The 22429-nt window shown below is 39.2% G+C and overlaps 1 protein-coding gene across 1 annotated transcript in view; it reads right to left on the reverse strand.

Moving 5' to 3' along the window:
- The window catches only part of sema3aa (sema domain, immunoglobulin domain (Ig), short basic domain, secreted, (semaphorin) 3Aa), a 65544-nt gene that overhangs the window by 12716 nt on the left and 30399 nt on the right, over positions 1-22429 (reverse strand). Inside the window, exons 2-9 of the mRNA XM_041780783.1 lie at positions 20900-21060; positions 17721-17783; positions 9012-9131; positions 8218-8308; positions 8001-8120; positions 2845-2987; positions 2582-2696; positions 2419-2488 (exon numbers count right to left, since the gene is read on the reverse strand). Coding sequence (XP_041636717.1) covers positions 2419-2488; positions 2582-2696; positions 2845-2987; positions 8001-8120; positions 8218-8308; positions 9012-9131; positions 17721-17783; positions 20900-21060 — 883 coding nt within the window. The remainder of the gene's footprint in view (positions 1-2418; positions 2489-2581; positions 2697-2844; positions 2988-8000; positions 8121-8217; positions 8309-9011; positions 9132-17720; positions 17784-20899; positions 21061-22429) is intronic.

Here is a 22429-nt window from a genome sequence, read left to right on the forward strand (position 1 = left end):
GAACTGTGTGCAGTAAAATCCACAATGTGAAGTTTCTGTTCAGCTGTGTAGCTCTTTTAAAACCATCTGTGTCCACCATGTGGAGTTTGCACTCCCGCTAGCTAACAGTGTTGTAGTTGAGCTCTCAGTCTATGGTAAAATAGATAGGTGTGAAGTACAGACCCATTTCTGCTGGTCTCTTCTCCAGGGCTGCCTGAAGAAATGGCTGGACCCCTTAAAGGCCCGCTCAGTGTTTACCCTTCAAGGCGTGAATTAATTAATAATTGGAAAAAATGTGCAACAGATTAGCAGTGATGATGCTAGCATTTTAGCTAATATTTTTTTTTGCCATGTTTAGATTACATTTTGGAGCTAACTGCAAAATGTTTGTGACCCAGCTATTGTCAATGGAAGATGTGCAATACACTGGCCTATCAGATTAGTTCAATAGATCAACCCACCTGTCAACTTTACTAAAAAAAGACTCATACTATTTAAAGAAGTGGGGGGGGGGGGGGGTTGAAATGCTTCATTTTTACAGATGCAGCAGTGAATACAATTTGCATTTGGTGCTCAATAAATAGTGAGTGTTAAGGCTAAAAAATAAACTTTGGTTGTCATTGTTTCAAAGTAGGATGGACTGTGCTTTACTGAACTCCATGTGAGATAGTTCCCAGAAGCTTTTCTTTTTCTTCATCTTTCTCTTTCAACAACTTTTGAAATACAGAATAAAGATATGCACCAGTCAGACCAAAACTGCTTTTGTTTAGGTTGTAAGGTCACTTATTACTCCTGTAAATCTAGAAATTTATCATGGGGTTCCTTGACAGTGAGCCCCAAGTAGACAAATAAGAAACAGCAATTTTTTTCACTTCTGCACTGATTTTATTTCTTATTGGAGGTTGGTCAGATACAGGCATACGTTCCTTTTACCGTGCTAGCTAATGTTAGCACCGTGGCTGTTGAGCCAGGATTTGTACACCTCCTGCAGTATGGAGCAAAGAAAGTATGTTTTGAAAAGTTGATTTTCAGATGTTTCAAAGAAATCGTTGCGACTCTGATGGGAGTTTTTCAAGCACCCTGACTCTGAACATATAGAAGAGGCTGTTTCCAGATTTCTCTAAATAATATCTACTATTCATCAGCTTTTTGTCTTTTTTTCACAGATGACAGATTTTAATTTGGACAGAAAATCTCTTGCGTTTGCAGGAAGCGAACGCTTCAGTGAGATCAGGCCGCCCTTTGTCTCGCTGACTGTGACGGGAACTTGTATCGGTCTAATTAGGGATGTGCAGCACACGACAGTACCCACCAAAGAGTGGAAGATGAATGGATTAGCATTTGAAAATGTTAATTACAGAGAAATTCAATTAACTCCTGGGGCGAGAGAAGAAGACACTCCGGTATCTGTGCTTAAGAAGAAGGGGCGAACATGTGTTTGTGCAGATAGAGGACAGGAATGCATGGACACACAAACAGGGGCACAATCGCACATTGATCCGTCAGTGGCAGCGTCTTTGTGCCTCATTAGGCAGTGATATTAAAAGCTGTTCCCTCTGCGTCTCGCCTCTATTCATCTCTAAAAACCGGCCACTTAGAAAACCAATTAAACCACTCTAATTCCTCAATGCCCTATAATTGAATTTGGAAGGATGCATGTGGGTGCGTAGGTGTGCTCCCACCTCCACGCAGCGACCTCTTGCTTTGAATACACTGTCAGAATGTGTTAGCTTGCCACGTCGTTCACTTTAGGCCGTCTTATCATTAGCTGTGATTGATGGTGAAGTGTTTGTCAAAGTGGTTTCAAGGCAAGAATGGACACAGAATCCCTCCTCCTCCCTCTTAAATGCAAATTCATCACCATCATCATGATAAGTGCCTCCATCTGTGCCATGTAAACCAGGCCTTCACCTCTCTTTGCATGCTTCAATAGAGCCACACCCGCCTGTTCAAAAATCCCATTCAAGGCTGATGCAGCGGCCAGCGGGGGAGACGTGCATTCCCGCTGAGTGAATATCGTGTTTCTCCTTCTCTATAATCTGGTTTCCACACAATCCTACAATCCTCTGCCAACGTTTCAAAGAAAAAAAGAATAAAAAGGGGAGACAGGTAGCGGTTCTGAGACGTCTGGTTTGGGGGAAAGCAGCTGTAAGACACCTGTAAGTGGATTACGGGACGAGGAGCGCCATCTGGGAATTTGACAGGGCCACGCTTAGTTGCTCGCATCTTGCAATGCCATTTAAACGGTAAGGAAATTACAGATAAAGGGAATAAAAGATGTGGAAGGGAAGAAATCTTGAGGGGAATTGTGGGGCGGTTGTGTTTTTTGAATACAGAGGAAATCACTTGTCCAGGATGGGCCAGAACAAATTTGATACTACTGGCGTCTGTCAAGATATTTGAGGATCTTTTCATGAGAAGATCAGGGTGGATCTGTACCTGGATGTGGTGAATACAGCGTAGATAACTGGATTCTTCGGGTCCTTGGAGCTCATGAGGAACACGTCCTCTGGAAACACAACAAAAGAGCAGGTGAAGGAGAGATCTTTCTTAAGCGAATGGAAATTTTCCTTCTATATGAACGAAAAAATAAAACACTTACGTAGCTCATCGAAGTGTGTGTCAATGCCGTTGACCCCGGGTACTGAACACATGAGCCTGGCCTTGAGGAAAGTAGTCCACTTGTTGACGAGACTCCTGTGACCTCCCATGTCATTCTGCAACACAAACACATAACCCCTCTGAATACTACTTCAACTGTGACACAAAAGGAGTTTGAAACGAAAAAACAAGCAAATAAGCGAGAAATATAATAAATCTTTGAAAAAGGGAAGTTCTTGTTTGTATTTGTTTGTGTGTTGTTACCTTACACAGTTGTCCTATCCTGGCGATGGTCGCCTTGCCAGTGTGCTCTCCATCCATGGCGTTCTCTTTGAAAAACAGGAAGATCTTGTCGTCTTCAGGGTTGTCGCTCTCTGGGATCAAGCTCATGCCAATGAACCTGGGATCTAGATGATAAAAAGGAACAATAAAGCACAAAAGTAGGCACTCGGACTCTAACACCTTTCATCCCAGATGTATATGTTGGCTGCGTCTTTATAATGTCACAGCCCTGTTTTTCTGTATAAGTTTTCTGTCAATAAATCTCCCTACACGAAAAATCACGACTCAAAGTCTAGAGGATAAAATAATTCGAACAACGTTTTTGGCTTGTGGTCTTCATTAGGGTCATCAAGAAAAACGTTGCTATTATACTGATGATTCTATTTATGTCAGAAATACAAGTACTGTAAAAAGGATTTGCCTCCTTCCTGATTACTCTCTTGGGCATATTTGTCACACTTAAGTGTTTCAGATCATCAAACAATTTTTAAATAATTAAATACATAATGCAGTTTTTAATTAATGATTTCATTTATTAAGGGGAAAAAGGCATCCAAACCTACCTGGCCCAGTGTGAAAAAATAATTGCCCCCCCTTGTTAAATCATGAATTAAGAAGAATCAAAGTCACAGACATCCTTCCCTTAATATCGAACCAGAGTAAGAGCCATTATCCACAAATGGAGAAAACTTGGAATAGTGGTGAACTTTCCCAGGAGTGGCCGGCCTACCGAAATGGTTCCAAGAGTGCATCGACAACTCATCCAGTATAGGGATATGCGTGATTAAACAGTTAAATTTGTTTATCAAATTTGCTGGTGCGCGATTTACCAGTCGGTTAAATTAATTTCCTCTCATTTTTTATAAACACGGGCTGGAAATCCCGGTCTATAATGCTCTTTTAAACAGTAATGAACATAGAAGCCGCTGTAGCTTCAGTCAATAGCCCCTGCTGTCCAGTTTGAGCTTTCCCCTGGCACCGGAAATAAATATGAGAAGCTTAGCAGTTAGCATGTAGTAGGAACAGCGCAGTATGACAGTTTTTTAAATAGTAAGTGGAAATAAAGTGGTATGAAGGCTTTCGAGGGTTGAACACACACACGTATAACTACTCAACTGAAGTGAAAATAGGCCACATATGAAAGCATGATATTAATCTACAAAGGGGAACAAAGACTGTAAGAGCTAGCTGCTCATGTTAGCCACACTGTACAGAATATATTAGGCTCGCATTATACCTGCTGATGCAACGACCCTGTGAGGAATTTGACTGTTTTCTAAGTATTTTCTCCTCTTTAGACTAGGCAGTTAAACACAATTTAAAAAGCGTTTAGCCACATGGGGAAATAGACACCTGGGGACATCCCTATTCAGTAGGTCACAAAAGAACCCAGTACATCTAAAGACCTGCAGCATCACTTGACTCAGTTAAATACAGTGTTCATGATTCAGCAAGAAGTAAGAGACACAGACATAGCATTTCATTAAAAGAACATCACATCAACAGTCAAACATGGTGGTGGTCTAGGGATTCTTTGCTGCTCAGGTTTTGCTGTAACCGATAGAACCATGAATTCTGCTCTACCAGAAAACCCTAAAGAAGAACATCTGGCCATCAAATTCCGACCTCAAGCTCAAGCAGGACAATGAGCTGAAAAACACCAGCAAGACCACAATTGAATGGCTTTAGAAACAAAATGAAGGCTTTGGAGTGGTGAGATGCCAATGTGGCTGAAGACTCATTGCCAGTTATTGCTTAAGTTAGCTTGTAGTTGCAAAATTGTTGTGTGGCACAACCAGTTGTTATTAAGTTTGTGGGGCAATTACTTTTTAACATTGGGCCAGGAAGGTTTGATTGGCTTTTTTCCTTAATAAATGAAATCAGCATTTAAAAAAAGCATTTTGTATTTACTCAGGTTTTCTCTGTTTAATATTAACATTTGTTCATGATCTGATACAGTTACATGTGACAAATATGCAGAGTAAATAAACAGATTGACACCTGCTTTGGTATTGGACACTGAAAGCTATTAAAAAGACAAACATTGGTACACAACATAGTTTTACCCCTACTTCAACCCGATGACAATCCTTTCACCCTTATTTTACACCTCCGTCACAAATCCCCTGTGATATTCTCCAGTCACGGCTCAGTAAAAAAAGCCATTCACTTTACGCCCTTGTGTTACATTATCTGAGCCTACCCGGAGCAAACGCTCCAAGTCCAAATCCCCCATAACCCTTGTCTCTGGACCACATCCTCACTAACACACATGGCCCTGATTGTCCCGGGTAACACTTGAATAAATTTATCTTGCAAGAGGAAATCAAAGTTAGCAGGGGCGAGCCGAGGCCTCGGGGCTGGGATAAATCTCGATATCTCGGCCTTAAGGGGGCACAGAGACCGGGGAAAAGTGGCCACAGTCGGCAAGGCGTCATCACGCGTAAAACGAGCCGGGGTTCTAAAGAGCTCGGGGGGTTAGCTGGTGAGAAACAAGCAGTGCTGGATTACACCTCCGTGGACGTTATGGGTATAGGGTAGCTGTGAAAAACACAAGTGTGGCCTAAGTGGTGAGCAGATTTATAAGCGCTGTGCTGGTGTGAGGCTTCTGGCATGAATCATGTCAGCCTGAATCAAACCTCCATAGTGCTTAAATTTACACTCTAGAAAATTCAGCGTTACATTTGTGGGTTTGTGCTGGTGTCACAGAGGAGATTCATTATCTTTAATTCCCAACAAAAGGCCGATTTATTCAATAGAGATTTAATCCAAACTGAGAGGGCATTAAAAGGCAGAAGACGTGTAAATAAATTGCATGAATCAAGCCCAGCAAATCTCCCGTTTAACCCTTAATCCTTTATAGACGCGACTGCTATTAAGGATTCATTCCCAAGTTTCTCTCTTGTTACATTTGAGTGCCATGTAACCTTGTTGATAAAGGCTCAGTAGAATATCCCCCATCCCAGTAATCCATGCAATTACAATCCCCCCTTTGTGGTGAAGGATCTGGATTTTGCGAGGGCCAATGGATTCAATCCCCGGCGTATTTGTTTGAACAAGGTGAAAGATCGATGGGGATTAACGCTCTAACAATGACTCCTCCTTTTTAAACAGCTCTTTATTAATATGTCACAGTAATCAGCACCACAGAGGACTTTGTTTGTGCTTTTTTGGATGCTGATGGGGGAGAAAGGGAAGCGGGAGAAATTGGACCCCGCTACAGGAAAACAGCTGAGAGTGGATTAGTTCTGTGGGAAAGAAGGGGGAAAAGGGGATGGCACAGCTTGAGTGGGGGAGAAAGTTCAAACTGATCTTTTGTGGCTTTTTAAGTCCTCCATGGTGCCGAAAGATAACCGGACACTCTGATCGGCCAATAACCGGCACTGATGCGCTAATCTTACTAGCAAAGGCAAATCCAGGGAGTTTATGAATGGGCTTTGGTATCTGATGTCTGAATGGAAATGAGTGGACACTTGAAGCTTGCAGGAAAAGCTTTGTTACTGTTTTGGCACCCCTTATAGATAAACAGTACTAGTAAATGTATATTTTTCTGATCATATTTGGCCCCCTTTTTTTTACACTAAAACATATCACTCATTACAAATCTTTGCTGCACAATGTAAAAAAAAGCCTGTTTTGCCAGCAAGCTGTTGTTTACTTCCTGTGGCAAAAACCCTGTGGCAGTGATTGTAGACATTATGAGTAACTATAATGAACAAGCTCGTCTTTAAAGGTCATAACAAAGCATTATTTCAATCTCAATCTATTTCATAACCAACTAAAAACTCTTCATAGGAGCTTTAATGCTTCTTTAATGTGTGAAAAAAGCAAGACTATGTTTTTTTTCTGCCAAACCAGAGAATCACAAGAGTTCAAGTCCACCTTTTACTGAACAGCTGAGGTTATTAAAGACCCAAAAATTCAAATTCAACATGAATTTGCTAGGCTTGAATGGGCTTTAGCAATCTGAACCCACTTTAAGCTTGTAAATAAAATTGCTAGCTTGTAGAGCTGGAACATTTGTACTGTACGTTTATGCCATGTTTTCCTAAAAGAATTTACAATTTTGATTCATCTTATAACAGAACAGTTTTACATTTTGCCTCAATCCATTTTAAATGAGCTTTGGTCCTGCGAAGATGGCATAGTTTCTGAATCATGTTCACATATGGCTTCTTCTCTGCATGATACAGCTTTAACTTGGTGTTGGGGATTGTGCAACTAACCGTGTTGACAGACACTGATTTCTGGAAGTGCTCCTGAGCCCATGCAGTGATTTCTAGTACAGAATCATGCCTGTTTTTGATGCAGTGATGCCTGAAGGCCAGAAGATCATAAGCATCCATTACTGACCTTAAGCGTTGCCCATGAGCACAGAGATTTCTCCATATTTTCTGAATCTTTTAATGATATTATGGACTGTAGATGTTTGGATATTCAAAGTTCGCACAATTTTACGTTGAAGAACAACTTCTGTTATTGTTAATTTTAAGATGCTTTTTTTTTTTTTGCAGATTGGTGAACCTCTGCTCATCCTTACCTCTGTGAGACTCACTTTAAAATGCTCCTTTTATACCCAGTCATGTTACTGACCTGTTACCCACTTAGCCAAATAAGTTGCAAAATGCTCCCCCAGCTGTTTTTCATTAGCAACACTTACTTTTCCAGCCTTTTGATGTCCCATCCCTACTTTTTTGAGATGTGTTGCTGCCATAAAAATTAGCTAATATTTTTCATGAAATGGTGAAATGTCTAATTTTTAATGACTGATATGTTGTTTATGTTGTATTGTAAATAAAAGAGTTTATGAAATTTGCAAATCATTGCACCCTGTTTTTATTTACATTTTATGCAGTGCCCCAACTTTTGTGGAACTGGGGTTGTATGCCACAGCCATTGCATGAAGGCCATAGTTGAAGTCTTATCCATAGCACCTTTCCCACATGTCTTTTTCTTCTCTCTCCTTTAATTCTAACTCTAACCACTGTTCTTTCAAAATGAAAGCATAAAAGCCCCAAACCTTTCATGTGTTGTCAGGAAAGTTTATTCCTCCAAGACTAAAAATATGTGGCGTTTTCTCTTTTTTTCCAAAAAACGCCAATGAAAGACCATTGTATTGTTTTTTCCCTCTATTTTACCGTTCAGCCATCTTGAATCATGCTGCTCCGTTCTGATTGGATGATGATCTCCCAGGGTACGGAAAATAGCAAAGTCTCTTCCCATGAAATCGGCAGATGTGCCAGAGTACAGCTCTCCATCTGCCAGTGTAGAAACATTGAGTTAGGAACAAATGACCTGCTCTGGGGTGAACGTTGTCTTCTGTCTGGAACTAATCAAGGCTGAGATCAAACTCACCGATCAACAGGGAGGCCGAGAGCATTTTGGGGTCGTAGGGGCTTTTTCCGCGGCCGTTCTCGAAATGTGAGGCCAGTCTGAAGATGTTGTCCTGTGGTGGAGAGGGTCAGGGTTCAGAGAGAGGCCGGTTAAAGGTTCATTTATAGACTGTTTCGAATTACGCTGAATTCCCATTTTAGTGTGCTGTGCTTAGGGGAACTTCAGGCTTTTATGGGTAATAAGATGTTTTCATTACACTTCAGAGTTGGTCTGCTTTGGTTGGAGATCAATAATAGTATTTGTAACTATGCAACAAAAGTGAAAATGGGGAATGTTAAAGGTTGTAAGTTAAAGTATGACTCAAACAGAGGAAACTTATTTAGTCTATTAAAAACAACTGAGTTCATGCACTTAAACCTGTACAGTGCAGGCAGTCAGTACCCCTCATTGTTGGACTACAGGCCCCATGCTGCTGCACTGATTAACCTGCAGACCTTTATTGAAAAGTCTGATGAATCTTTTATGTAGAGGGAAGACAGTGCTTGTTCAGTTTCCAATGGTTGGACAATGTAGTGACAACTTTTCCTTTCTTTACACAAAAAAAATGGGGAGATAATCAATGAAGGGGATGATTATTGCTGTGCTTGGCAGAAAAAAGCCTGTAAGAATATATTCTCAGGGCGAAACGATATTGGACTTTCCCTCATTAGTTTGGTGTCACATTACATGACTCAAGTTAGACTTAAACCCCCTTTTGCATATATATAACTAATTAAAATAGCAGGAAATATAACATTAGAGAATCCATTGATTACCTCTGCCCTCTTGCCCATTTCCAGAAAAGAACAGATTGGGTGGAAGGCTCCCGTGCCGCAAATGTAGAGGTGTGTCTGGTTGTAGGGTTGGAGGACCCGGATGAAGTTATTACACTCTTTCTGGAAGAAGGAACAAAAGAAGGAACATTTAACATAACAAGACTTCATAAATGAAAAAAACTGCAACCTTGGTGTTGAAAATGAAGTCAAAGTGGAAGTGCTGAAAACTGCAACTCCTTGAGAAATCCCCATTGCAACCAATGTTAAAAAGACAATTCTAAACATGTCAGCAGAGAGACATTGTGGAGGGCTAGCATGTTTCCCCCTGTCTGGGATCTGGGATGCTGTCCTCAAGATAGAAGCTGTCAAGAAACTGCCAACAGCAGGGTTGTGGTCACCCTGTCAAACCAGACTGGGTGATCAGCTGATTAGACAGCTGCTTCTTGTGACTCTTCTGAGGAAAAATCCAGTCCACATCCACAGCAAATCCACAACTGCAACATTTGCAGTCCCTTAATCATCCCCTAGAGGGTGGCACCAAACACTAAAGAATCCCCATTAGATCTCATGTTGAAATGCCAGGAATAATCATATTTACAGCGCTGCTGAAAAAAAATCACCCATTCCTGTTTTTTTTCTTGTATATATTGTCACACTTAAATGTTTCAGATCACAACACAAATTTTAATATTAGACAAAGATAATGCACTTTTTAATGTTGAGAGCCATTATCCACAAATGGAGAAAACTTGGAACAGTAGTGAATCTTCTCAGAAGTGGCTAGCCTACCAAAATGACTCACAGAGCACATCGACATCTCATCCAGGAGGTCACAAAAGAACCCAGAACAACATCTAAAGACCTGCAGGCCTTACTTGACTCAGTTAAGGTCAGTGATGCAATGGTGAGAAAGAGAGAGAACAAGGAGAGGGGGCAGTTACTTTGTAGATCTTTGTAGACTTTGTAGGTCTACTTTGAAGATCTGAAACATTTAAGTGTGACAAATATGCAAAAACAATAAGCAATTGGGAGGGGGCAAATACTTTTTCACAGCAGTTTAAGGCACTATAGCTCTTATCCATTATGATATTATTAACACCAAGAGTTTTAATATATTTGCATAATTAGGTGGGTTAACTAGCTGGTTGGAATGTTGTATCAGGGTTGCTGTACAGTTCTTAAATGTAAATGCATGACTTTAAAGACCATTTAAAACCACAACAAAAGAATTAATACCATTTTTGTACCACAAAATGTGGTTTTCAGATTTTACTCGGGAACTAAACAACTTTGATTTCCAACAATTCCTTTAAAGTTTGATCCTAGAGCCATATCTCCTTAAACTTGCATTTCCCCATTTGTTTCTAATTCCCTCTTTTGTTCACAGAGTGTCATTGCATGGCTAATATAATGTCTTAAATGTGCTGAAAATGCAGTTACTTCTTAACATCAAATCCACAGAAACAAAAAACACTATAAAGTGCTAACAGTACAAGTGATTTTATTAAGTTTTCTGATCCACCTTTTCTCAAATTCTGTTGATAGATAATCCAATATGGTGTTAACCATCATTCAGCTTCATAATTCCTCTTCTTAAATCAGTGGGTGACTTCACTGTTTATGACAGATTAAATGCATTTTTTGAATGAAACACAGCCTCCATTTATTTAGTAATCCAACCCACGTTACGTAGCCTTCTAAAGGATATGAAACTTCGGGGACATTTTTAAAATAGATTAAGTATGTTTGCTTTAACCTGCAACAAAGCCAGAGTCCTCCCACGTATCATAAAGCCTGAATTAAGTTTGATCCTTTGTGAAAATACCATCAACGTGGTTTGATTGAAAATAAAGGCTAATAGAAAGCAGAGAAGGTAATGTGGAGGGAAAAGCTCCCTTGGATTTCCCTTTAAAGCGGGGACTTTCCAGTCGGTTTGCAGAAGACTTACAGTACGAATCAGACTCTCCTTCAAGGAAATCCCACCTGTAAATCAAATCAGGACCTTTCTTTCTTTCTTTCAGCAGATCTTTAATGATCCATATGTTTGAATTTACCGAGAGGTATTTGGGTTGGCCCTGCAGCACATGTTGATAGTCCCAGCGGTGTGAGACTGTTTATTAGAGTGCTAATCAATGGGATTGGTTAATGTAGGAGGGTTATTAGCAGCCTTGAGGAGCTGATTTGGGCACATGTGTTTAGGAGATTAGCCTTGGGGTTGCCTTATTATAAATACATGCTGAAAATACGCCTTACAAATAAGAAGACATTTGCTTAGGGATTTAAAAGACACAGAAGACATGCATCAAATCACATGCAAACAGTCAAATCATCTTTGTCTCCTTCTCACTTTAACACATGTATCTCTTTAGGCTTTTAAGTCTCACTGACATTTCAGTTTGATGATTTGATGATGTCCAAGGCTTTACTGACTGTAGCTTTAAGTGATGACATTTTCCAGTGTAACACATAAATTGACTCTGGGATTGCATGCAAACCTTTTCCAAAAAAACGCAATTTCATGCCATTATTCATAAAGGCGGAAAGTCATGTCTAACCTCAGACTCCTTTTTCTGTGCAGTAATCTGCTTAAAAGAATGGCTGGACTGAAAGATATGCTCAGTCACATCCAAGCTGAGACTTGTTTAAGATATCTGTTTCATATAAAGCTGGAGCTAGCAGCCTTAGTTTACATAAGCTTAAAAAAGTGAAAACAGAGGGAACGTGTAGCCTGCCTCATTCAAAGCTCACAAAATGTACCCTCCAGCAAAAATAGTAACCCTAAAGTTCTGTCTTAAAGTGATGGTTTGGTATTTTTCAAGAGGTTGTATGAGGTACTGGTCAAAAGCAAGTATATTAGCTAAAGCAGACACTGTGAGCGTAGCTCCTTTAAGGAGAGACTAGCTGGAGTGCAAGCATGTAAGCTAGGCTACACAGCTAGCCTAGTCTGTTCCACATTGATATAGATAGGTTATTTGCACCATGTAATTCAGCTAATAAAGAAAAGACATGCAGAAAAACATACTGGGGTGGCTTTACGCTATTTTGAAAAATTCCTAACATTTTTCTTTCTGTTAGCGCTACCTCGGTACCCCACTCAGAAAATATAAATATCGTATCTTCACTGATTTTCTCAATCAAATGTGTGGTATAGAATAGATACAGGGCAAGTGAGTCAACTTCGGATGGAAACAGCCATGTAACTTCCATGTTTCTCCATTCTTCATGCTTAGCTATGCTCAGTGTCTTTGAGTTATGTCTTTATATTAATTAAGAGGCTTATAAGTCAGGGTGACCAGACGTCCCTGATTTCTTGGGACAGTCCTCATATTAAGAGACCTTTCTTTGGCTCATCCCTACCCATCCTTGGAAATGTGCCCAGTTTTAACTGTTATTTTAAGAAAAACTCTTCCAAAGTTAAATAGATACCGCATCTCTGATTGTGATTGCACACTAGTTAACAGCCTCTTATTTACTGCGGACTGAATAAAACGCCTCTGTCATTTTTTCAATCTGCCCCGCTGTCAAAAATCCAGAAAATGTTCACTCCATAAACCGCTGCATTAGCATGGGCGGTCAACTGCTTATGCTAAACTTAGCTTATACAGGTTATGCTAACAGACCGTCAGACATAGACAAACAGGCTTGAAATCTTTTTCTCTTGTCATCCAACTCTCAAAAATGACTGTGAATTTGTAATCTAACTTTATTTTAAAATCAGGGCAGGGAGCATTGACGTGCTGACAAGTCACTGCTCCCAGCCAAGAGAAATACCTTCACACAAAAGCCCCTACAAATCACAAATGTCAAAGTTGTACTGCAACTATTCTTTAACTCAGTCATACAAGCCACATACAGGGGTATAGGAGTGAGTAACCCTCGAATGAAACGGGCTGAGTGCCTTTCCCACATTCTTTATACTAAACTATGCGTATAGGAGTTGGAAGTGGTCACTTTCTCCTCTCCAAACAGACAAGAAGTCCTGAGGTACCACTGCTTCCAGCAAGGAAATCCTAGACACAAACCCCAGGCATATCACTGGTTCTTTCTGTCAATCAAACAAAAGAGACACGGTTATACAATGGTTGTGTTGAGTTTTGAAGATTGCGCCAGATTAGCTCAATACAAAAACCTGGCACATTTTGTGTTTGTTCATTAATACTGATGTTGGTTGGAAGTAAAAATTCTTTTGACCAATCAGTGGACTGTCCTGAGTCCAGCTCCACTCATTAGGGTTGGAGGTACACTTAGGGTACCAAAAAAGTAGGATCATATGGCTCAGTTGTTTTAATACCTTACCTAGCTTTAAACTGTGAAGACACTAGAAATTCCATACCAAACTAAACAAAAGAATTGAACCGGACAGCTTGGTGGACACTACAGATGTTCTCACGAGGCTATTTCCATATCCGGCTGAACGCCTATTTAAATTGTGTCCAAAAAAGCAGTCCAAAAAAGAGAAAATACTCAGAAAACAGTCAAATTCATCATAGGGTCATTGTGTGAGTATATGATACGAGGCTGGTTTGCTCAGTAGAGTGTTGCTATAGTTAGCAGCTAGCTCCACCAGCCTTGATTCATCTTTGCAGCTTAATGTTGTTACTCATCACTCCAGCTGAGTAGTTATACATTAGTATAACCCTCGACAACCTACATACAACTTTATTTCCATTTTCTAGTTTAAACACTGCCATACCGCTTTGTGTTTAGCATGTTCCATGCTAGATGTTAAGCTTCTCATGTTTACTTCCAACCAAGTGGTGAGAAAAGCTCTAGAAGGAAGGCAGCCACCATTAACTCAAGCCACACTGACTTCTAGTGGTGGGAGGCTTTATTACAGTTTTAAAAGAACATTTGACTGGAATTTCAGGCCCATGTTTCTAAAAAAAAAAGACAGATAATTAGTTCAACCAACCTGTAAATCTAGTGCTCACTAATTTGATATCTCAATTTTACAGTTTAACTGGCTAACCACAGACATCCCCAGTGGAAACACTTCATTGCTTAATTTCAATGAAAGTGAGTTAACTGGTAGATAGTGAAGCTTTCTGGAAGTACTCTGATTATTTTCCCTTTATGGAGGTTTTAATACTTAGCAGATACACTTCATATCTCCATAAACAAGAACAGTTTTCCTTTCACCGATATACCCTCATCATATCACCAATATGCCCTCATTTAATAGCACAAAAAACTTATACTTAAAAAAAAAACTTAAACTTACACTTATACAAAAAAGCCCAGCTTTTTCTAAACGTGTGTACTGTAATCCAGTGATTTTAAGCCTCATTACATAAGCCAGTACAATGCTTTTGAAGCCAAGGTTTTAGAATTCCCATGTGTGATAGGAAATATTAAACCGCTTAAACTGAGTCCCCACCAGCTTCTGTAATTCCTCTCAAAACAACCAGCCATCTGAACGTTACTTCTACAAACTTGATTATTTCCTAATCATTTGAAAAGTCAGACTTAACATCCACCGTCATTTGCTATAGTTACTTGCCTTAATTGTATTTCTGTCATCCATCAGATCATAATTTCATTAAAAAAAAAAAAAAGGATCAAGTTGGTACCTATGTGCAACCTAAATCACACTTTCAGGTGGTTAGTTTTTTTTTTTTTCATATCAATAAGAACAGCTTTAACATTCCTCTGTCTGAAAGAAATCAACTTTTTGCTTTACAGATAATATAAATTTGACTTTTCCAACAACTAACGTCTCTTTCCCCAGTTTTATATGTCTGTCCAATTAGCAGCTATTTTAGAAAGGTAGCACTCTGATTGTTTATGACACAATACCCAACTGGTTGTGCCCCTGATAAACACAGAAGATGGGCCTTCCCGCGTTGTGATTTATTGATGATATGACTGCATGTGTGTTGGATCAGTAGCATTGGTGCTAGAATCCTGGCTAACAGTTACCTCATTTTCAAGCTGAAAAGGGTATCAAACAATTATTGGGTTCTGACATTCAAATTACTACAAGCCACTTTTAGACCTCTTTGCATCATCATTTCCATCAGTTGTTCCAACATTATTTTCAAACTTGAACCCAGTTTTGCCTATTATAGCAATTATTGACACTTTTAACCTGTTTCTGCTACTTTTTTCAGCCTCTTTTTACAGCTCTAGATGCAAATTTCTGTGACGTTTTTTGCCACTTTTATCCCATTTTGTCTCTTTTACCCATTTTTTAATCGCTTTCCTCAAAAAATTTCTGCCCATTTTTTGCCCCTTTTCATCTGTTAGCCTATTTTTTTCTGCTGTTATCCCATTTTTTGCTATGTTTAACCTGTTTTTTTTCTTCCAATTTTAGCTTTTTTGCTTCTTTTTACAACTATCAAATGAATTTGTGCTCAAATAATTCAGTTCCGACTTTGGTTTAGTATCCCCATCCAAACTGTTTTACAAAAAAAGACAATCTTGTTTTAAGAAAAGGAGTTGACATTTTGAAAAAGCTATACTGTACTACAGTATGAAAAAACAGATAAATACAACTTTCTAATTCTGTTTTAAGAAAAGGGGTTCAGTTTTGTGTGGCTATATACTACAAAATAAATACATTTACTTTGACTGGAGTGGTTATTATTCCGGTTGAATATAAAATATGTTTATCACACTTATCCTTACAATGGACCATGGTTTTCCTGACCTCCATAGGCCCCCCCATTAGACTGGCCCCCCAGAAGGCTTTCCCCTTTATCCCCCCTTATGGGATAGCTTGTCGTATACTGTGTATCATTGTATGCAGATGACTACGTTATTTATTGCTGTCCATCATTACTTACACAGGCTTTTAAGGTTTTACAGTTTACTTCTAATGTTTAATCTGGTCCGCAGGAACTTAAATTGGTCTGATAGAACCAAACTTGTGGTATTCTCTAAATCAAGTGAGTTACCAGTGAACATCCCTTCAAGCTTAACTATGCGAGGTAGATCTATTGAGCTGTATAGCTATACAAGCACACAATTTGCATTGAAGCCAAAGTAGCATACTTTTAATAATTAATTTCATCAGCAAATGGTAAAGTAAAACTTGACCAGGCTGATAATAGTTCAAGCCTTTCCCACCGACCTAATGACACATGGAAGCCCCTGGATTTTAAAGTTCACAGACCAAAATGGTATGGACCAAACTGTCCCTACTGCACCTCCCTGACCGTATAACTTAACGACTTTCCCCTCTGTGTTTCTTCCTGTTGAACAGCGGGGGAGCACACATCCCCTCTACATCACTCTCACGCCCTTATTATACGCATTTCACCACCTCCTATAATCCCACGTACCCCGATGTCAGCTCTGTTTATGATTCTACACGCCTGTCTCGGACTTAGAATCATTAGCTGTGTGGTAGGTAGGGCTGCACCTAACTACTGACAGACGTTAGTTATGCAAGTCACTCAAACATGTGGCTCCGTGCTGCCTCCAGGTGAAAAATGGTTTCCTCATTCAGAAACCGTGTCATTATGTGAAACACCCGCGGAGGAAAAGTGAGTCATTATTGGATCAAATAAATGACTCTCTTTGGACGGGGTATTGATGATGGGGAGTGGACAGATTTATGGGTGGTAAAATTGGTGAATTTTGAGATTATGCTGAGGTCTCTAATTGAATATGAAATATACACATGCCTATTATTTTCCTTTAGTTTTAGAAATAGCTGGAAATAATCAGAAATGAAATCAGGCTTCTCTGTAAATCCTTGAATCCACCCTCTACAGTCTTTAAATGTAAGAAATGCAACAACCTGGGCAATGTTTCACCCATCTTGCCAAGAATGATACAGCTATCAGGCATTTATGAGGAGGACAGCTGTTAAATTTTCTCTGCGGCTGTAAATTGTGGTTTGGAGACATGCATCACTTTGGAAGCTCGGGATATTTTAGTAATGTCCTAATCAAGGCCGCTCTGTTTCTGCTCTCACCGCCTCATTTTCAAGAGTAAACATTTTCACAGCACGCGAATACCTCATCCTTGTGTTCTGTGTGATTTTGTGCTGCCAGGACACATTCTCTTTCCGCCGAGAGAGGGGAGTGGAAGCGTGGTGCTGCTTGTGTGCGGTTGTGGCTTTGTGTTTGTGCGAGAATCCCTAAAAAGCCAGCAGTGAGCTGGAAGGACAAGGTAATTCTGGATAATCCTAAAAACCCTGCAGCCGCTGCACTCCAGACTCATCCAGCCATGAAATTAAGATCAGATACAACACAGAAAGGGCCTATCCAAACAGAAACGTAAAGATAACTCGCACCAATGCTGTCCTGCACACAAACAAGGCTGGTGGCATGTGGCGTGTTAAGCAAACTCCTGCAGGATGGCACATGTGAGCTAACATACAGCACTAGATAATGAGAACACAAACAATGTACTCCCATGACAGTATCCACATGTGTGCACGCTCTGGGACAAATAAACGTACTCCCAGTGTCCTTGCTACATGATGAGTCTGTGCACCTTCTTTAAACCAAACATCCATCATACAGGGCGTTCAACTGTGGGTGTCTGTGACCATGTGTCAGAATTTATCATTGAACATTTTTAGCTCATGTTTGTTTCCTCTTTACCACTGCTGCTACTGCTGCTTCTCCGTGCAGCGTTACAACGACCAAAACAACATTCCAGAGAAATGAAGAATTACATGGAACCACACAGACAGCTGTATAATTTGTTCAACAATAGACAGAGACATTGTAAGGAACACCAAGAGCGTGGACTTACCCCAAAGTCTTTACCGGCCCACTTGCATTCGTCCCTCTTGGAGGGGGTGGCAGGCCACGCGATCTGTGTAAATAAGAGACAGTCATACTGTGGTTGAGCTGGAGATGATGGGATTTATGAAACAGAGGAAGGAAGTGAGTCAAAGGCAGTGAATCAGAAGAATCTGAAGATTTTTCAAATTCCAGGAGAATGCTTTTGGAATGGACTGGCAAATTACTTTAAATACTGTTGGTTTCCACATAGAGTCTCACAAATGCATAGAGAACTGTTCAGCTCATCTAAGCTTTGGTACGTAAAAACAAGCAGCCCAAAGTGCTTCATAAAAACCAAATAGCTAGAAAATAAGAGTAAAACCAGAATAAAGGTAATGAAATAATTAAGAATGGGTTGATAAATAAACACAAATCAATACAGTAAAGGTCCTGAAATATAAAAAAATCAATGAAATTTAAAGATGAAATCAATGAAGGTAAGAGAAAATTAAAACAAGAGATAAAACAATGGTTAAAACCTTAAACAAGAGTTGAAATTACCCCATATTACACAAGGGACTTTAAATACAGCTGAAAGCTCTTAATGTTTTCAGTTGTATGCTCTTCTGTTTAAATAGTTAGACTTTTGTTTAGTTTTATTTAGTTTCTTTTTAATATGTATTATCTTATTTACTACACAGTTGAAACAGATCATTGTGTACAGATGTTGGACACTCTTCATCAGATATACTGAATGCTCCATATCACACTATATAATATTGTATCTTATGACATCATATTACACTGTATTTTGTCTTTTCAAATCGGGATTCATTGCATCATATCATATATGATCCTGCTGTATCACATCTTTTCTTATCACATGTATTGTACAGGATCGTTCTCATCAGATTGTAGTGTGCCGCATCGTACTGTTTTGAGATGTATCATATTGTATTGTATCTTATCGAAATGTCGTATGGGGGGTGAATTTTTTGGTGTCACCATTGTTTCGATTGTATTAAGGAAAAACCTCACTATGCACTGATTTTGATAAATAAGCAAATGTGGATTGGCTTCAACGGCTGTTTGAGTCCGCCTATTGTAATCAAACAGCTGACGTCACACAGGCTTTGTCCAATTCTTTTTAAAGTCTATAATCGTACCGTACCATGCAGTACCATAACGTATCTTATCGTATTGTATGATTTGGTACCATACTGTACAGTTAATTGTACCATGTGGTAACATACCCTATTGTATTGTATCGTAACATAACAAAACGTATTGTGACATATTGTATTGTCTTGCGTCCTAATGCGACTTAACTAGGTGTATCTTATTGATTGTCTCAAATCATGTATCATATTGTATAGTGTTGTAATGAGACATAACTTAGCATATTTAATCTATTGTATCATTGTATAATAATGTACAAAACGTATCGAATTGTACCGTAATGTAACATATCATATTGATTGTGTCATATCAGATCATACTGTTTCAGCTCGTACCTTTCACACTGTGCTTGTTAGCCTTAAAGCATAATTGCCTTAATCATTTTTTGGTGATATCTGCCTAACTCTAATCTCCTAACACTGCTGATTCATTGTGCCTACATCCTCAGCCAACCAGAGTGCTTGTCACAGTCCATAAACACTATATGCCTAAGTCATCTATTAATCATTATCTATCAAGACACCTTTATTTGTTACGTAGTCCTTGTTGTGGCTTTTCTTGTTTAAGAAACTTGTTCACACATCTGGTAGAAATTACTGTTACAGTATAAATGAAATATGAGTTTTTTCTTTTTTCTGAAAACCTTAAAATATGACTTAGTTAATTATGCTATGAGGCTAACAATAAATTGTACCGTATTGTATCACATCTATAGAATCTTCTATATCACACTGTATAATATTGTATCTTATGGCATTGTATCATAATGATATATTGTGTCATATCCTATATTATCATACGATATTACATCTTTTCTCATCACCTGTATTGAACTGTACAGAATCTTTCTCATCATTGTGTCGTATGTTATTGTAACGTAACTAGACACTCATGTCAAGTTTGAGCATTAATGACCTTTTAAGGAGAGTAATGATAAACTGGTGACAGGGGAATAAAAATGAGGGACACGATGTAACTGTTAATTTAAGAACGTGTTTCTAATATTTCCTTCTTTTTTCCTTTCATGTGTTGATTTATACACTTTCTATTGTTTAAATCTGTGTTTGGGTTCAAAACTTTGAAAAGATCTTCCCTTCTGGAGATCAATAAAGTATTATCTTAGTTTGAATTATGGCGTTGAAAAGATTGAATCCTTTCTACAGTTCAGATCTAAGTATGTGTCTCTGCTTTACAGTTTACACATGAGGAGAAAAATGGGCTTTGTGGTTTTTGTTTAGTAACAGATGGGACTTGTCATGAAGTAAACAAAGGCTTCATATCATGTTTTAGACATATCCATCTGCGGCCTCTGGTGTGACATGAATTATGAACACATGCTGCATACATGTGTGCATGTTTGACCTGCAAAGAGTGAGGGAATGATTAAACAACTTTTTTTTTTTTTTTTTTTTTTTTGCTGGTGGCCACACATTGTGTAGAAACAAAGGAAATGTATGCACACTCATGCACATGCTACACAATGCTGAGAGAATATTCACTTTCTTTTCCTAGAGTTTATCTCCTCTGGATCAGCTGAGTTTTCCTCTCTGAGGAAATCTGCATTGCACATTTCAGGGTAATTATATTAGATTTGCTTAATCACTGCTTTTTGGCCCTTATCTCATAATGATGCAAAGATCAGAACAAAAGAGCTAAAAGAGGGAACAAATGAACATCCGAGCCAAGGGCAAAAAGATTCATAGACACCCTCTCTCTTCTCTCTCTCTCTCTGCATTGACTATGTATTTTTCAGCACTTCCATTCCCCTGCTCAGCACTCTGCAGCCTGCAGGCAAGTCTGTGTCAGTCCTGCGTGTCTATGATAGCAGCTCCAATCAGATAAAAAGACTGTTAACCTAGTCCAGGTGGGGTAATGGAATTACGGACAGGCCTGTCTGGATGTAGACAGACAGTGGGAGGGGAAAAGAAGGAGACGGTGTAATGGACTCCAGAGGGACAAGAGAACAGAAGAGCTCATATAACAACTTCTAGGAACATTGCAGCACCCAAACGTAGCCAAACTTGTTACCTGCTTGTGGTCTCTGTTGATGTTGACGAGGTCGAAGGAGAAGATGTGGTCCTCGGCTCCCACCAGTAGTCTCCCTCGCTCCTCGTCCAACAAGAAAGTGTCGTAACTCGAGCTGTTGGCCAAGCCGTTGAACGTGACGAGATTACTGGACTCTAACATCTCTGGAAGATATAGGAAAAAGAATTTGGGTGTTTAGATATTTGGGGAAAGCTTTCAAAAGACTGAGAAACATAAAAGTATGATAAAACTGTTGACTGTGCAAGAAATGATGGGAAATACATATTCTTTTGTCCTCTTTGAGGCTTGAGAATAGTTTGCACTAAAAAGAACAAATACTAAATAATGTACGAGCAGATAAACTGTTTGTTTTTGCCCTAAAGTGAAGAAATCTCCATGCCTCCACAATCAAGATACCCTGTGGTATGAATTTAGTGACATTTCCATGTTTCCTTAATTGCTTTTCCACATATAATTTGCACACACTTACAACGGCGTCACTCAGGTATAGCGTGAGGCTCTTGAAATGAACACAGCATGTCCCAATCAGGGACACAGTTCAGACTGTTCAGCCGTGTGATTGGTTGAATAATTCATACGGAGTCAGGGCCAGGGGAGACACTGTGTAAGTAAGTAAGGAAGTGTGGGTGTGAGTGTGGCATGAAGCTGTAAATGGGTTATTATGTAAATCATCTATAGAGAAGGAGAGAGTGACTGCACATGGATTTGTGTGCTGTGTTCTGCTCAGGTGTGCAAAGTCTTTAAGTTTAATAAGTATTCAGGATAAATGAGAGCCAGCACAGCTTTGGATGAAGGCTAGACTCTCAGGAAGTTAAAATTTAATCAGCAGAGACGAAGACTTTTAACTTTAACATCAGCAGTCAATAACATTAGTGTTACTTCAACAAAGAAACAAGCTAACCTCTTGGTCGAGGCTTGTTTCAGTGATTTTAAGACATAACCAGGTCAGTTTCATGGTTGAGAGTGTACCCAGTGGAGCTTTAATGCTTAAATGATTGAAAAAGGTTAAGAAAACTACCTCAAGCTCCTGTGAGGAACTTTCTTTTTGTGTCAATTTTGACACCACCTGTGGAAACAGTGTTAGATTTGATCTGCAGATCAATGTAACATACTTCATGTGTAATTTTAAAAAATATTTGTTTAAATGATTAAAAGACACTAAAAATTGTTTTACTGAATACTCAGTTTCTACTCTAATGGTCTTCTATGCCTCTCTAGGCCAGTGGTTCTAAAGCTGGGGTCTTGGAACCCCTAGGTGGGGCTCCAAAGATCTCGAGGGTGAGGGCCCTGTCTGCTCTGATGTTTTCAATATTAGACATACATATATATTCTAAAATCATGATTAGAGACATAATAAACAACTGCATATGAGACACACCCTTAAAGTTTTAAGAAGTTTTGAAGAAACTCAAAATTTAAACTTTGAAAAATTGTAAATTATAACTGTAAAATCAGAAATTTACAGGAAACCAAACTGAAAACAGTGGTAGGATTTTCAACTCTCTAATCTCA

Source organism: Cheilinus undulatus, linkage group 23 (genome assembly GCF_018320785.1).
Source record: "Cheilinus undulatus linkage group 23, ASM1832078v1, whole genome shotgun sequence".
NCBI lineage: Eukaryota > Metazoa > Chordata > Actinopteri > Labriformes > Labridae > Cheilinus > Cheilinus undulatus.